At 52.4% G+C, this 15,024-nt stretch overlaps 1 protein-coding gene across 1 annotated transcript in view; it reads left to right on the top strand.

Moving 5' to 3' along the window:
• Positions 1-322: 322 nt before the first annotated feature.
• HS3ST4 (heparan sulfate-glucosamine 3-sulfotransferase 4) overlaps positions 323-15,024 on the top strand; it is a 52,329-nt gene continuing 37,627 nt past the window's right edge. Inside the window, exon 1 of the mRNA XM_030229821.2 lies at positions 323-963. Coding sequence (XP_030085681.2) covers positions 323-963 — 641 coding nt within the window. The remainder of the gene's footprint in view (positions 964-15,024) is intronic.

Below are 15,024 nucleotides of genomic sequence, written 5' to 3' on the forward strand. Positions count from 1 at the left end.
GGCGGCGGCGGCGGCGGCGGCGGCGGGGGCGGGCCGGGCCCTCCCCGCGCCGAGAACGCGCTCCCGCCTCCCACCCGGCACAAAGTTTCGCGGCAGGAACTCGGGCGGCAACAGTGCGGAGCCGGTGGCACCGGAGCGCGGCCGCGCGGAGCCCCAGCGCCTCGGTGCCCGGCGGGGGCCGGCGGCGACCGTGCCATGCGGGCCCCCCCCCCACCGGCGGCGGCGGGGCGGGCGGGCAGCGGCGCCCCATGCGGCTGGGGCGGCCGGGCGGCGGCTGACACCATGTGCGCCCGGTGCCCGGGGCGAGGAGCGGGGAGCAGCCATGTCCCCCCCCGCCCAGCCCGGGGTGCCGGGCGGGCGCGGCTCTAAGGGACCCCCGGCGCGGAAGCTCCTCTGCATGTGCAGCCTCTCCCTGTGCCTCACCTACCTGTGCTACAGCCTCATGGGGGGCACCGGCCCGGCCGCTCTGCGCTCCCCCGCCGCGCTCCCTGGCTCGGCGGCCCCCGGGGCCCCGCGCTCCCCCACCGCCTTCCCCGTCACGGTGGCCCCGCGCTCCCCCGGCAGCCCCCCGGGCAGCCTCGGCGCCCCGGCCCCCTCAGCCGCTCCGCCGCGGGCCTCCAACGGCAGCCGGGAAGGGGCGGCGGACACCTGGCTGCGGACGCAGCTGGCCCCCGGGGAGGTGATCACGGCGCAGAGCGGAGCCTTCGAGAGGGACCCGCAGGAGTCGAGCACCACGGACGAGGAGCTGAGCCGGGCCGGCAGCCCGGGCAGCCGCGGCGGCAGCAGCAGCACCACGCCGGACTACGGGGAGAAGCGGCTGCCGCAAGCCCTCATCATCGGGGTGAAGAAGGGGGGGACGCGGGCGCTGCTGGAGGCCATCCGGGCGCACCCCGACGTGCGGGCCGTGGGCACCGAGCCCCACTTCTTCGACAGGAACTACGAGAAGGGGCTGGAGTGGTACAGGTGAGGGCTGCGGGCTGCGGGCGCGATCCGCGGCCGTGGCGGGGGAGGGAGGGAGGAATGCGTGTCCGTGCGGGGCGGGGGAGGCTCCGGCGTGGTCCGGGGGTCCCCGGTTGTCCCCGGTGGGAGCCGGGACCCCCGCGGGGCCGGGGCAGGCGGGTCGCGGGGGCCGCGCCTGGCAGCGGTGGTGATGGAAAACGCGCTGTTCTGGTGGGAAAGCAGGAAATCTCTGATAACATCCCTCTCGCTTGCTCGGAGTGTGTGAGCATACCGTGGCAGTTCTGCTGCAGCTGGTGTAAAACACACCTAAATAGGTCTGTAATTAATAATTACTGAAATAAACAAGATCGCAAGTTATTCCAGGTGCTGCTAGGGCTGAAGGATGCTGCCTTCATGCAAGCACAGGCTTTGCTTCACAAATAAGGTTTACTCTTTATTCAACAAGTTCCATGTTAGGAAGTTTTTTTCCATTGACAAGATCTAATTCTGTTAGTGAAGAAGTCTCTAAAGACTGTTGAGTTGCACTGGGTAACATTTTAAAGGAATTTTATGCTAAAATTCCTGGTTATTAGAAAACGCTGGACTGCAGTAAGGAAGTGTTAAATGTCTTGACAGGTGTAGGAAATCAATGGATTGTGATGGCTCAGTGTTTTTCTCTCTCTTTAAAAATTTCTGAGCAGAATGCTGCATATCAGTAGAACTTAAAAACTCCCAGTAACTCTGTAGCTCATGGTTCAAAGCAAACCATACTGGTTCTTGATAAAAAGTGGTCTGTGGCTGAGCTGGTGAAGTGCTTGTTGTGGTTATTATGGCAGCTGCTTAGCTGCTCTGCAAATGAAGCTAAAAATGAGAGGCAGCAGGCAAGTTACTGCCTGGATTATCTGGTTCCTCGTTATTAAAATAAAGTACATGGTCTGCATATCAGGGGTGTTTAAAGGTGAGAAACTCCAGGCAGTCTTCTGCGGGGATTGTGGAAGGAAAGTCTTCCTAACACTTGGTGTGGAATCGGCTTGGCTCTGGTGAAATGCTGTAGGATTTTCTGGAGGGATTTCGGGAAAGTGGACATCAGCACTGAGAAAGTGAGGTTACCCTGAAAGTGTTTTTGGTTTGCTGCTCTCACGGGGGGAAGAACTAAAGGACTGGCTATGGTTATTGTTTTATAGATATAATTTTAGACACAGTATTTTATTGTATTGAATTTTCTTGGAGGAAAGGCTAAACCTTGAAAAATAAGTTTAGAAAACTGGATAGAAGAGGAGAGAAAGTGGCACATAAAAAAAGTTTGGTTTTATTCAAACCAGGCAGAAGAAGATCAAGCACTGAATATGATGAGCAGCTGCTTTTTCATCTTTAAAGTTATGCTACTAGAAAAGGGCTAGTGAGTGGGTGTAACTCCTCTCGTGGAGTAAGAGGCACACACAGGTTTTCATTTGCAGAATGCAGTTTGGTATTTTCTGTCCCTGCAGCAGCTCTCTGGTGTGTGCTGCTCATTTCAAGCCCTGGAGCTCTGCTGCTTGGGCGGGAGAGGTGGGAGAACAGGTTGGGGCACCCTTGGTGTGTGAGGGTCTGGGCAGAGCAGGCTGTGGGATGGGTAAGGAATTGACTGGTGCTCTGTGCCGTGTCAGCCCTGGCTGCCTGACCTGCAGTTATCTTCACACCTGCCCAACCCAAACACGTGCTTCTCCCCGCTCCTTCAAGAGTGTTCAGCCTTGCAGGGGCAGGACATGGCTGGTGATCTGTGCCTCAGCAGCAGCCACAACTTCCCTGGGGCTGTATGGTGCCAGGCTGTCATTGTGGACAGGCTTTAAGTGCCATACAAACACAAACCAAAAACAGAATGGGGAAAGCTCACCGTCCATCCCAGAAGCTGCTTCTTCCTGACCTTCTCTGAGATTACCTGACTGGGTGTGCTAGGGGGGCTGACAGCTCATAGCTGTGTCCTAGGTAGAGTAATTGGAGATTTTTTTACTGTCCACAGAAATGTCAATTTTTTTTAGCAGAGAAGCAACTATTGAAGTCATCTCTTTATGGTGACTTCTGCATCACATACTCTGAGCTTTTAACACAGTCAGATTTTTTTCTTACATAGTGAAAAAAGGCAATGGCAGACCTTCAGGGTTCCTTGCTTTGTTGTTCAGTCACCAGATTATCTCCCAGCCTTGAGGAGCTGGAGGAAAGGGAGATGCCTTCTCCACCTTGATTTCTCCTGTAAAATGGAGACGGCACCAGGGCATTGCCATTTCTTTGTGTGTACTCCATGCTGCATTGCCCCTGTCTTTGCTGCCTTGAGACTGAAAAGCCCTAAACACTCTGGATGTCTGGTCCAGGATCTCTCTCAGTGGCTGGAGTTGCTTCAAGCACTGGGCCAGGGGTTGCCAGCTCTGTGCTGCTGGGGACAGGGTGGCATGTCAGGATGGCAGTTCCACACTGCCTGCTTTGTTTTTTCCTGGGAATCTGTAGGGAAAGCTGAAGAGTCTCTGATCTATTTAGCTCAGTTCATGGGGCAATTGCAAAAAGAGGTCATTGCACACATGAACTGGTGCAAACTGGGCCAAAATTAGTTTTGGTTATTTTGTATTACGCTGCCAGGATTGTTTGTGTGGTTGCAGTTTATGATTCTGTCCGTCCTAATGCTGGACTGTCTGAAGGACAAGTTCCATGGTACAGCTTTCCTTAAATGAGATCCAGTCTTCCTCTGCAGTTCCTTTCTAAGCCGTTGTCTGTAACTTGCTCCTTCCTTCCCCAGGATGTGCCAGCTTTCCTGCAGGAGCTGCTGCTGATTTTTAGCCAGTGTCCAAGTGTCCCCCTGCTCTCTCACGTGCTCAGGCACAGTGATCTCTGCATGTCCCCCATGGCCAGGCTGGACTGCAGGCATTTGCTCTCTCCAGTGTGATGCTCATGCCTCAGTGGGCATGTCCCATGCCATGAGCTCTGCCCTGAGCTATCCTGTTTTTGGAAAAGAACTGAGAGTCTTTCTCAAAGCACAGAAAAGATGGCAGAATGACAGAGAGGCCTCTGAGACCAGGGAATGGAGATTACATCCATAAATGCTCATTACTAGCACAGGCACAGCATTTGGGACATGTCTGAGTTCCCTGCCTGGGCGTGGATCAAGGGCACACAGTTGTGTAGGGATGTTGTGGATGATGGGTACTGCAGGCTGCCTGCAGTGTCCAACACCTGGACAGGTTTGTCTCCTTGTGGTGCTAGGGGCCTTGCTTTGGTCACAGAGAGGGGAGACCCCAGGGAGGGGGGCAGGGGTGTGCGGGGGAGCCCTGCAGTCGGTGTGGTGCCATGGCTCTGTGTGACTGGAGAAGGAGGGGAGGTGATCCTGTCTGTCACTGTGCAGTGGCCACGCTGCCCTGCACCGGCACTGTGTGTGCTGTGCTGGGTTCACCTGTGCCCATCCAATAGCTCGGGCAGCTCAGATGCTGCTGCTGACTGCTCTGGGGCTTTTGGAAGAGAAATGCTGCAGGTGGCTGTGTGAAGGAAGTGGGAGCTCCAAGCCCTGGCATGGCGGGGGGGGTGGTTTAATTGTGTCTTTCTGCTGGTGGAAATGACCAGCACAGGAGACCTCATCACTTGGGCACCCTTGAGGTTCTCTGAGCTGGGTGGAACAGCCCAGTGCTCCCAGCCACTAGCCACCATCCTCAGCTGCCTGCAGGCTCAGCATGGTGAGGGGTTCTGTCATGTTACTCTTTCAAGGCTATCTTGACATTCTACCTTTAGCCGAAAAACTGGGGATTTGTAACAATATTTTGAAAACAAACTTGCTGTTTTAACACAAATATGATTTCCATAACAAAAAAAGAACACCTGATAGTGGTTGAGTTGAAACTGAGTTTTGGGTTTTGCTGATTGGAAGAGTTAAATTCTGTGTGTACGTGCACATTGCTTTACTCCTTGCTTCCTCCTCAGTGGAACCCTCACGGAGAGGCTGCAGCAATATCTGTGATTAGATCACATTCCCCTCTCTGCCCTGGGTCTCCAGTGCTGAGCACTTGGACGGGTGTAGCTGTGTGCGTGGAGTGGCCCCGCTGCAGGAGCAGTCACCATGGCAGGCACTGGAGTCGCTTGCATGTCTAATGCTATTTGCACTGCTTGTCTGGGTTTTTTGGAGTGTTCTCCCGAGCAGTCAGGGCTGTGTGTTATTTGGTGAGCTGCTGGCCTCATACAAATAGTGAATAATGCCATGACACGGAGCTCTTCTCTCAGTAATCAACACGTGCTCACGAGTGAGCGGTTCGGTGCAGCCGCTGGCTGTGGCTCTGGGGCTGGCACTCCCAGTCACATCCCTGGGGACGCTGAGCTCGTCTGTGTGGGGGAGGTGGCTGCTGTGTGTTGTTATTTCTGCCACGGGCTCTGCTCCCCATGGGGCCATCTCACCCTCCTCCTGTGCTGACCTGGTGGCAAGGGCAGTGCGACCAGCCCTGCGTGCCCGGGGTGATCCAACCTTGGAGCACCTGGCTTTTGCTGCCATGGCTGCTGGCAGGAATTGTGGCCAGATTTGTGCGTGTGGGGACCCTTCTTCAGCGTCCCCTAACAGCTGTTGGGCAGCAATAGCTTGGGGCCATTTCAGCCTCATCCCACACAGTGTCACCTCGCTGTGAGCTGTACCTCGCTGTGAGCTGTAATTGTGTTGCTGGCTAATGCCTGTGCTGTTCTGATCAGCTCAGGGCATTCAGGAAATCAAACCCTTTCCATCAGCACTGTGAGCCTGTGCTGACGGCACTGTGGGAACACCTACAATGGAAGGATGGATTGGGGTCTGCTCTTGCCCCCAGGCACAGCTGCAGAGCCTGGGAGCTGCTGCGTTTCTCTGCAAAAGGCCTTCCCAGAGTGTTGTACCCATTGCACTTCTGGTAACTTAGGGAAAGTGTATTGATTTTTTTTCTGGGCCCTGCTGTGAGTTGGCTTTTGCTGAAATGTAGTGACTCAGCTGCCTCTCTCCTCTGTGGATCCAGTGTATTGGACTCTGCTGACATCTGGGTCAGCTCTGGGCTGGGGACTGTGAGCAGGGGTCAGACGTTGTGCTGGTTGGCTCCCGTGTTTCACCCATCCTGGGGAATGATGAGAGGCCATTCCAGCATCAGGCATAGATTTTCTTCTGCATCCTGCAGCTACTGCAGTGAATCTGCTGTGTGCCAGAGCTCAGGGCCTCCTGGCTCTGCCCCTGTCTTGTGTGCTGTGCCAGGGGAACCCACGCTGCACCCTGGGCAGCTGCACGCTGGGAACCCACGCTGCACCTGGGCAGCAGTTGTGTCCCTCCTTTCTGCTCTGTTTTAGCTCAAGAAATGGGATGAAGGAATGATTTGTGTCTATTTGCAGTGTTTTATCACCTGATGGTGGTTATCCACATGCTGCTCAGTTGTAGCCATGGGAATGGCAGCTGCTCTCAGCACCTGCAGTCCCTGTGTGCTGCTCTGGCTCTTCCTGCAAAGAGAGGGAGAGAAGTGCCAGGGCCAGCACACCGTCAGGAGGGCTCTGGAGCACCCACTCCCACAGGGCTTGTCGCTGCTTCTGCCCTTGACTGTGAGCACAAAGTGCTGAGAGAAAAGTGGAAGCAAGGGGGGGAGGCAGCAGGGTGCTCTCTGTGCCCATTGGCAGCCCCCAGGTGCCAGCCCCCTCTGCCTTGGCAGGGAGGTGTCCAGCCACGTTCCCTCAGATGGGTGGGGTGACCAGGGTGACATCCCACCACCAAGCCCAGCTGGGTTCTGCCCTGCTCCCACGCTGATCCCGGTGTGTGTGAGGAACCTGGGAACAGGAGCAGCCACACAGCTCTCTTGGGAGGGTTATGGACACCGGGCTCAGCATAGCAGCCACACAGGTGCTGGGGATGCCTCTTCCAATGACTGTTGGAGCATCCCTTGGAGAATGTAGGGAGCCAGCACATGTCACCAGCCCTGAAATCATTGAACTGTTGCACTGCAGTCTCAAGAACATCCTTTCTCTAGGATTTTGCTCAATAACCCACTTTGTAAAGATGCTGGTGCTTTGCTGCTAATGGTTTAAATGTTGTCTGGGATGTCAAAGTTTGTGAGCTTCACTCTTTTTGTGAGTGCACTACTGCTCGTGCATGTAGAGTTACAGAAAACTCAAAAACAGGCCTGGGGAAAAATAGCCCCTTGGAGAAGCAAAAGGGGAAGTGTTGGGTGCTCACGTTCTCTGGTTTAAATGATGCACCTGACTCCTGCTCGCTCCCTAGCAAGGCTCACTCTGCCCTGTGCCAAGCCTGGGCTGGCAGAGAAGGAGCAACAGCTTCTCAAAGAAAGTTATGGCCAAAGGCTTTAGGTTTTCAAAGTCAAAATTCCAACCCAAATTTTGACACCTTCTATTGACAATGGTCAGAGTCCTTTTCTTTTCATGAGTTTCTTTTACCTCTTCTTTTCAGGGGGACTCCTTTTCTCTGAGTCATTATTTCATGCACTTCAGCAGAAATTTTATTGCTTTGGGGGCTGGGCTGGTTCATGTGGGACATTTCTCACCACTCAGAGTGTGATACACAGAGGTAATTTCTTTCAAATGATTTTTGCTTGAAGTGGTTTCAATGAATTGCGAAGGGTATGAGGGTATGAATGAATGGCTGAAACATTTGTATGGAGTCCAGGTGAGGAACCTGCATGATCAAACTTTCCAGAGCATCCAGTGTGGATATTGTAATTTCACTGCTGTGTGCATGTGAGCAGGAGTTCATTCTAGGTTTTTAATCCACTTTTAAATAAGTATTATTTCGGGTTGTATGAGGTTTAAATTGGTTTCCCCTACATTTGAAAATGTTTAAAGGAAACCCCAGAATTACAAGAGTCTGTTCAATCACAGTGAGAAATTCCTGTTTAGATCAAAGGTATCTGTCAGGGGCATGGGGGAGTGGCTGGGCAGGACTGGGCCCTGACCCTGCCAAGAGCAGCTGCCCTCCCTGGGCATGGCCAGGCTGTTGCCCAGACTCTGCTCCATGATGGCACATGAGCCCTTTTGTTATTTAGGTAGCTGCAGTTTCCAAGCTGAAGGAGAGTGTTGAAAGCTGACTGGAGAAGGCTGGGGAAAAATTCATACTTATGAAAAGGGAGAAGAAAAAAGCCAAAAAACAGCCCTCAGAAAAACCCTCCAACATTTTTTTCAAAGTCTCCCACTTCCCTCCCCAGTGTCAACACACCAATTTAGTAAATGTTGCAAGGCACAGTATCTCCCCCCTTGTCATATTATACATCCAGGCATCAAGGATGGATCATAAACTTGCTCTTTATAGCTTTAACATTTCAATTGCTAGTCACATTTTATGTAAATTAAGGTATTTACCTTGACAAGCTCTCCTGTGAAGTACGGTACTTCTTTAGAGAATATATTTGGCAATATAAACAGGCCAAATGCTGGGGGTGGATGCAAAATTCACAATTGATTTTTACAGCTAAGTAGGATCCTCCCAAAATATACTGGAGTTGTCTGCTCCAATCTTGTCAGTGCCTGGAGAAACTGAGGCAGGGGGACCTGGGGGAAGAGGAAATAGCGAAGGGACATCAGTTATAGCCACCGACCTACTAAACAGAACTAGCTCTGGATAAAAATAACTCCATCTGCCAGACTTTATTTTGTATTACAGAGATTGCTATAACACATTTCAAGCCAAAATCTGATTTCCATTCCCTTCAGAGGCAGGCTGGACTGGACTTGGCCCCCTCCTTTATTAGCAGTAATTATTTTGGATCCGAGCAGAGCAGCACTGCTGTGATAGCCCAGATCTGCAGCTCTCCTTTGTTTTAGAGTGTAATTCCTTTCGTCTTGCATTGAGATGGGTACACTAATATATTTAGTATTACTGTTCATCCACACCTGCAAATAACTTTATTTCAGCCCCAGCTCTGCCCTCTCTGTATTTGCTCTTGATGGACACCTGTATAATTAAGCTGAGCCGTGAGCACGCTCGTGGGAAGCCAACGTCAGCCTCAGGCCTGGGTGTTAAACCATGGCTGGATTGCACAGCCCCAGCAGGAGCTGCCACCATCCAGCCTGGTGAACAAACCCACCCAGCCTGTGTGAAGCCAGCATGGGGCCGTGCACCAGCCCCAGAGGCTCTGAGGCTCCTCCAGGTACTTCTGTGCCCCGGGAGGCTCAGCTGCTGCCCACCCCTGAGCCCCAGATGTGGGAAGGGGTCAGCTCCCAACTCAGCCCTGGGTGGAAGCTGCTGCAGCACCTGTGCAGGTGACAAGCTGTCAATTACTCGGCCCTGGTGCAGCTTGTTCAACAACAAACTGACCGTTTTCCATCTGAAGTGCTGACTCAAGAAATGCTGGTGGCAGACCTATGGATCCTGAAGTCGTTGCTGCTGGAGGTCTTTAACTGGCTGTTGGTTCATCCCTCCTTGGTCTGTTCCCCAGGGAGCGCCAGCATCGATCCCACAGTGCCCCTCCCCTGCACTGTCAGCACTCACAACCTTCAAGCTCATTTTTGGGCTCTTTATTTGTACCCTTTTAATTCCTGAGTTACCCATCACCACCTCTGCTTCATGCTCTGTGGCACTGGAGCTTGCAGGGGCAGAGGGTGCACTGAGGAGCACTGGTACGTCAGGAAAGGGCTCTGGAAACCCTAGGAAAGGGCTCTGTCTCCTCTGCCTGAGCTGTTCACCCTGCACAGAAAGGCAAATCCACAGTCAGGTGTGATCTAGAGGGGCTCTGGGTGAGGTTGGTGATTTTGCAGCATGAGGGAGGTGTTGGAGCCATAGGTGGTGCTGGCGCCAAGCTGTGCCATAGAAAAGAGGACATTACATCTGCCAGGGGGCTGGCCATGAAGGATTGGCACTCAGCAGTGTTCCTGCTCTTGGTGTCTGTTAATGGCTCCCCCAAAGAAATGGGTGTCTGGGCAAATGAGCACAATCCATGGCACCCAGGCTCCTGCTGTAATCGCTGGGGTAACCGTGTGCATGACCTCCTGGAGCTGGGTCTGGCAGGGCAAACCCAAGGGGCTGGTGCAGTCTGGAGGGCCAGAGACTGGAGGGGGCTGCACAGCCCCTGAGATGGGGCAGGAGGGCCAGAGACTGGAGGGGGCTGCACAGCCCCTGAGATGGGGCAGGAGGGACAGAGACTGGAGGGGGCTGCACAGCCCCTGAGATGGGGCAGGAGGGACAGAGACTGGAGGGGGCTGCACAGCCCCTGAGATGGGGCAGGAGGGCCAGAGACTGGAGGGCTGCACAGCCCCTGAGATGGGGCAGGAGGGCCAGAGACTGGAGGGCTGCACAGCCCCTGAGATGGGGCAGAAGGGACAGAGACTGGAGGGGGCTGCACAGCCCCTGAGATGGGGCAGGAGGGACAGAGACTGGAGGGGGCTGCACAGCCCCTGAGATGGGGCAGGAGGGACAGAGACTGGAGGGGGCTGCACAGCCCCTGAGATGGGGCAGCTGCTGTTTGGGCTGCTCATCCTGCATTGCCAGTGTGGGGAAGAGGCTGCAGCACCTCTGTTGCTGGGTCTGCTGCACACGCTGGGATCTGGAATGATAAGGGCTCCTTACTCAGCTCAAAATCATCTAGACCCTCCCCAAAAAATCGAAACACTGGAAAAATGCCTGAGGCAACAACTTCATTGGTAAAGTAAAGCATCTTGCTGAGAATTTCATAGACCCAGCAAATCATAATGCAATTTCCTATGCAAAAAGGGTTTATCTCTATCTAAATATTATTCCGCACTGTTACTCATTGTAGGGAAGTTATTGCTCTCCTAGGTTAACTGATTGAACTTTGGAAATAGAGCTGCAAGCTTATTGTACATACGGGAGCTTGACTTTTATTGCTCCTAAATTGTAGTGATACTATTAGATGTGAGTAAAACATACACTCCATTAGAAAATATTTAAGTTCGGTACCACTTTAAAATTAAAAAAGATTAAAAGAAGCATTTCTGCAGTCTAGCCCACCATGAAATTGGAGTCTATTTGGTATGTGAAATGTGTGATACAAATAGCCTAACAATTAATGACAAAGGAAGAGCTGGGATGGATTTATGGCTTAAACTACCCTGGATTTCACAAGGCTGGAGTGGCAGCAAGGGAAATGTGTTATTAGATCATTACAGGCTTTTCTGCTAGAGCCACTGATGCTAAAGTTACGGCAAGGTGTTTTATTATTACTCTGTTCCCACATAATACTCTGAAGCACTCTCGTCTTGGGATAGGGTCGTCTCAGGGGGAGGCGATCCACGTCTCTGCTGCAGATGGGTTCCTTTGGAAAACCTTATCAGGAACTCCTCAGCCATTTTTTGCAGTAGACAGTGGTGAAGAAGTGCTTCCCCAGGGCCAGGCCGTGTAAGGAGCTTGTTCATTAGTGTGTAGGTTCAGAGCTGCTGGCTGGCTGGTGATGGATCAGGGGGCTCTGCCTGGTGAGGGCCCCATGGCACTGTGGTGGGTCTGTCTCCTGCTGCCCAGTTCAGGGTCCTTCCTCGGGAGCTCTGGCATGGCTTTGCCCAGTGCAGCTCCCCCCGTGACCCCTGTTAACTTTCTCTAATGCTTGGAGTGTGTTGCAGGCAGAGGTGAGCCTGAAGCTCTTTGCTGTGCCCAGAGGGTAAGGATTTGGGATGCTGGTGTAGGGACAAAGGGAGGGCTTTGCAGAGCTGTGGATTTCACCAGTGTGTCTGTCTTCTAGTGAGCCTGGGGAGAGCTGAGCCCCCAGTTACCCCAAGGCTGGGGAGACACCCTCATCCTTCAGTGCTGCTGCTGCTGCTGCTGCTGTGGGGAGGGTCTCAGCTGCAGCCTCTCCCCTCCCACATGTGGCTGTCGGTGTCCAGGAGGGACCCAGGCACTGCATGCCCCCACCAGCACACCCCCAGCAGCTGTGTTGTGCCTTGGGCTCTCTCTTGGGGAGGGAAAATAGATTGAGGTAGGACTGGTGTTTTGAGTGCCTTCTGGGTGCAGATTCAGGGCCTGTGGTGCCAGATGAACATTGTATGGCCCTTGGGAGTATAAACTGCATTTCTAATCCAGCTTTCTCACCTTGCTCTTTGTATGAGAGCATCTTGTACTGGTGCCTCTGTGCTGGAGCATGCAGTGCAGGTTACGTATCTCCTTCTTCATTAATGGGATTTATATCCTTGGTGTTCTTTGCTGGATGACTTAGTATTGTAATGAAGAACATGAGTGCTGCCTTAATTAAAATGTAACCCCCATATTAATATATATGTTGCCACTGAAAATTGAAATTCACTGAAAACTGAGTTTAAAAGCTCGTGGCAGGTGTAACTGGCGGCGTGTGAAAGGGGAGGTGACTTGGGGTGCCCCAGCTCGGCAGCCCAGCCACGCAGTGCCCATGGCAGGGGCTGAGGTCAGAGCTGCCTCGATAGCCCCCAGAGCAGGCAGGCAGCTGCCTGCCCTCCCCTGGCACTGGGGACACCACAACTGTCCCAGGGCTGTGCGCTGCCACCTGCCCTGTGCTCAGCGTTGGTGGGAACCTGTGCCTGTCCTGGTGCTCACTCCCAGGATGTTCTCCTTTACCATGGAGGTGCAAAGCAGCTTAATGAACCAGAGAATTTGTTCCATAATATTACTTAAAAAAATCTTGTAAATGCAAACATTCCAAGCCTGCCTCCGAGCTGTGCATGCATTGCCATTGGCATATGATCAGTTATGAAGATATTTTGCATTCAAGGGTTTGCAGTTTCTGGGTCCATGAATATTCAGGCTCCAGCTCGCCCTTTTTGTCTGTGTTCCACACCTACCCTTTCCATTCCTCTGCGCCTTTTTTTTTTTTTCCAGTGGATTCAATTAGTTCTATTTGCTGCTTTAGCAATAAAACAATTCCCTCTGTGGCATTAAAATGAGTTTCTTTCATTATTTCATTTGGCTTCTTGTTATATGTGGAAGGAAGGTAGGGAGCTGTGCTCTGTGCCCCAGCTCACAGGGGCTGCCAAACCCTGGAGGACATGAGATGTACTTGGGGCAGCATTAGGAATTAATGAAGGGCACTGCTGGTGCAGAGCTGCAGGAGCTGCACTGACAGAGCCACATTCAGAGCCACCAGGAAAATCTGTCCAGCCCCAGAGACCTTCGGTGGGACTTTGACCTGAGTCACTGCAGTGTTCAGTGTGCTGTGCTCCTGACCATGGTCATTGGCTCCAGTCAGCTCTCACATGGCCTCTGCCTTACCTGTTGGTAATGAAACACAGGGACTCGAGCCCCTGTTTGGCTTAGATGAGGCACAAGTCAATCTGAGCTGAAACACCAGTTAAACCAGCAGGCTGGCTTGTGGAAGCAGTGTGGCTGGTGCATGGCAGCAGGGGCTGGAGCTGGTCAAGGGTCTTGATCCCATTTCCTCCCTAAGCAGAGCCAGGTGCAGTGCACTGTGAGAGCCAGGATAGCAGGGATCGTGTGGGAAATGTGTACAGAGAATCCCACACAGTGCCAGAGCACTCTCTGGCTGCTCTGGGAGTGCCCTTTCAGGGGCTGCAATGGCATTGGGAGTGTGCAGTGCGGACAGACCCATACATCATTCGTTTCGCACCGTGCTAAACACAAATCCTATTAGTGCACTGAGGAGCATCTAAGTAGAGAAAAGAAAAAGGCAAGATAGAAAGAGGAAACAAGATTTAAATCTAATTGTTTTTCTGCCTGTGTTTCACCACTGTTTGGCTGGGACACGATGAAACACAGCAGAGGAGATCCACACAGGTGGGAGTGGGAGCCAGTGGTGTTCCTGCTCTGCTGCCCCAGACAGCTGACGCAGGTGATGAAGGTCAATGAGAGGAGAGGTGGCTTTGTGTATTCAAAATTATTTTTTTAATTATTTTTCCTCCTCTTTCTGTTACTGGGGAAGGTTAAAGCAGTTGTGCTGATTCCAGTTGCTTTTTCATTCTGAAGTTAAATCTAGAACCAAATGAGGATTTCCAGGCTGGTGGAGGGGCTGCAGATCCTGGGGTCTGACAAGCACACAAATTTTTGGAAAAAGAGGTTTGTGCCTTTCCCCACAGAAAGGCCCACACCCTTTTGGAAAGTGAGCAGCCACTGGTGCTGGCTGCCTCCAGATGGAACTGGAGATTCAGGCAGGATGGGTGGCTGCCAGTGTGATGGGTTAGTGACAGCAGATTTCAGAGGGACAAAGTAAAGGAGCTGAACAAGGAAAGGTGTCTATCAGGGGTGGAAAACCATTTTAAAAGGAAGCAATGCAGTAGGGTAAGTAGGACTGTAAAGTTCCGTAATTAATCACACTGTTGGAACTTGGAAAGGAAATAAATGTGATAAAAGGATTTGTCCAAATAGATTACAGGCAAATTAGAAAAAAAAACCAAAACTTGGGATCATCATGGCCATGGAAATTGTGCTCTTCAGAAATCTTCAATCATCCTCACAATCAATTCTGCATTTCTTTAATAGCACTGTCTTGGATTAACTGCTACCTGCATCCAGACATTAAATGAAATATTGAGTACTTGTCTGTCAACAATACACTTGGAAATTGTTTATTTCCCTGCTTGTCTTTTGCGATGTATTTCAGTCCTGTGACCCAAGCTGAAGTCCAACCTGCCCCAGGTGCCCAGCGCTTGGTCCTGCTGGCTCCGGCCCCAAGGATCTGCAGCATGGGAGGGTTTTCTCATAAACCACTTGTTTGTTTGTGCAGACGATTACACCAGCTTTGCTATACAACAGTGTGTTTCTCTGCAGCAAACAATCTGCTTTATGGGTTTTCCTAGGAAAATATCAGCTCGCTCTGCTCACTAATATGATTCAATTGTGTTGTGTTATCTGACCTTTAAGGAACTTGCAATCTATAATGACATGGTTCTACAGCAGAGCCACTAGTAAAAGCCCTGGCTCCTGGGGAATTCCGACTGCAAATAAGTGAAGCCCGGCTACAGAAGCAGTAACAAGGCACTTTAACCCCTTGGCTGCTGGCCTGTGGGGGCGGGTTGCCATCCCCCTGGCGAGGTGATTAGGGATGTGTGTGTGGGCACCTGGAGGTGGGAGCGCAGCTCTGTCTGGATATCCCATCCAGGAGCACCCGGAGCTGGAGCCTCTCGCCCCTCTCCCCAGAGAGCACGGTGGGAAACAGGGCACAGCGAGGGGACCCGCTCGGGGCCAGCAGAGCCGCGGTG

This window comes from Serinus canaria, chromosome 14 (genome assembly GCF_022539315.1).
Source record: "Serinus canaria isolate serCan28SL12 chromosome 14, serCan2020, whole genome shotgun sequence".
Classification (NCBI taxonomy): domain Eukaryota; kingdom Metazoa; phylum Chordata; class Aves; order Passeriformes; family Fringillidae; genus Serinus; species Serinus canaria.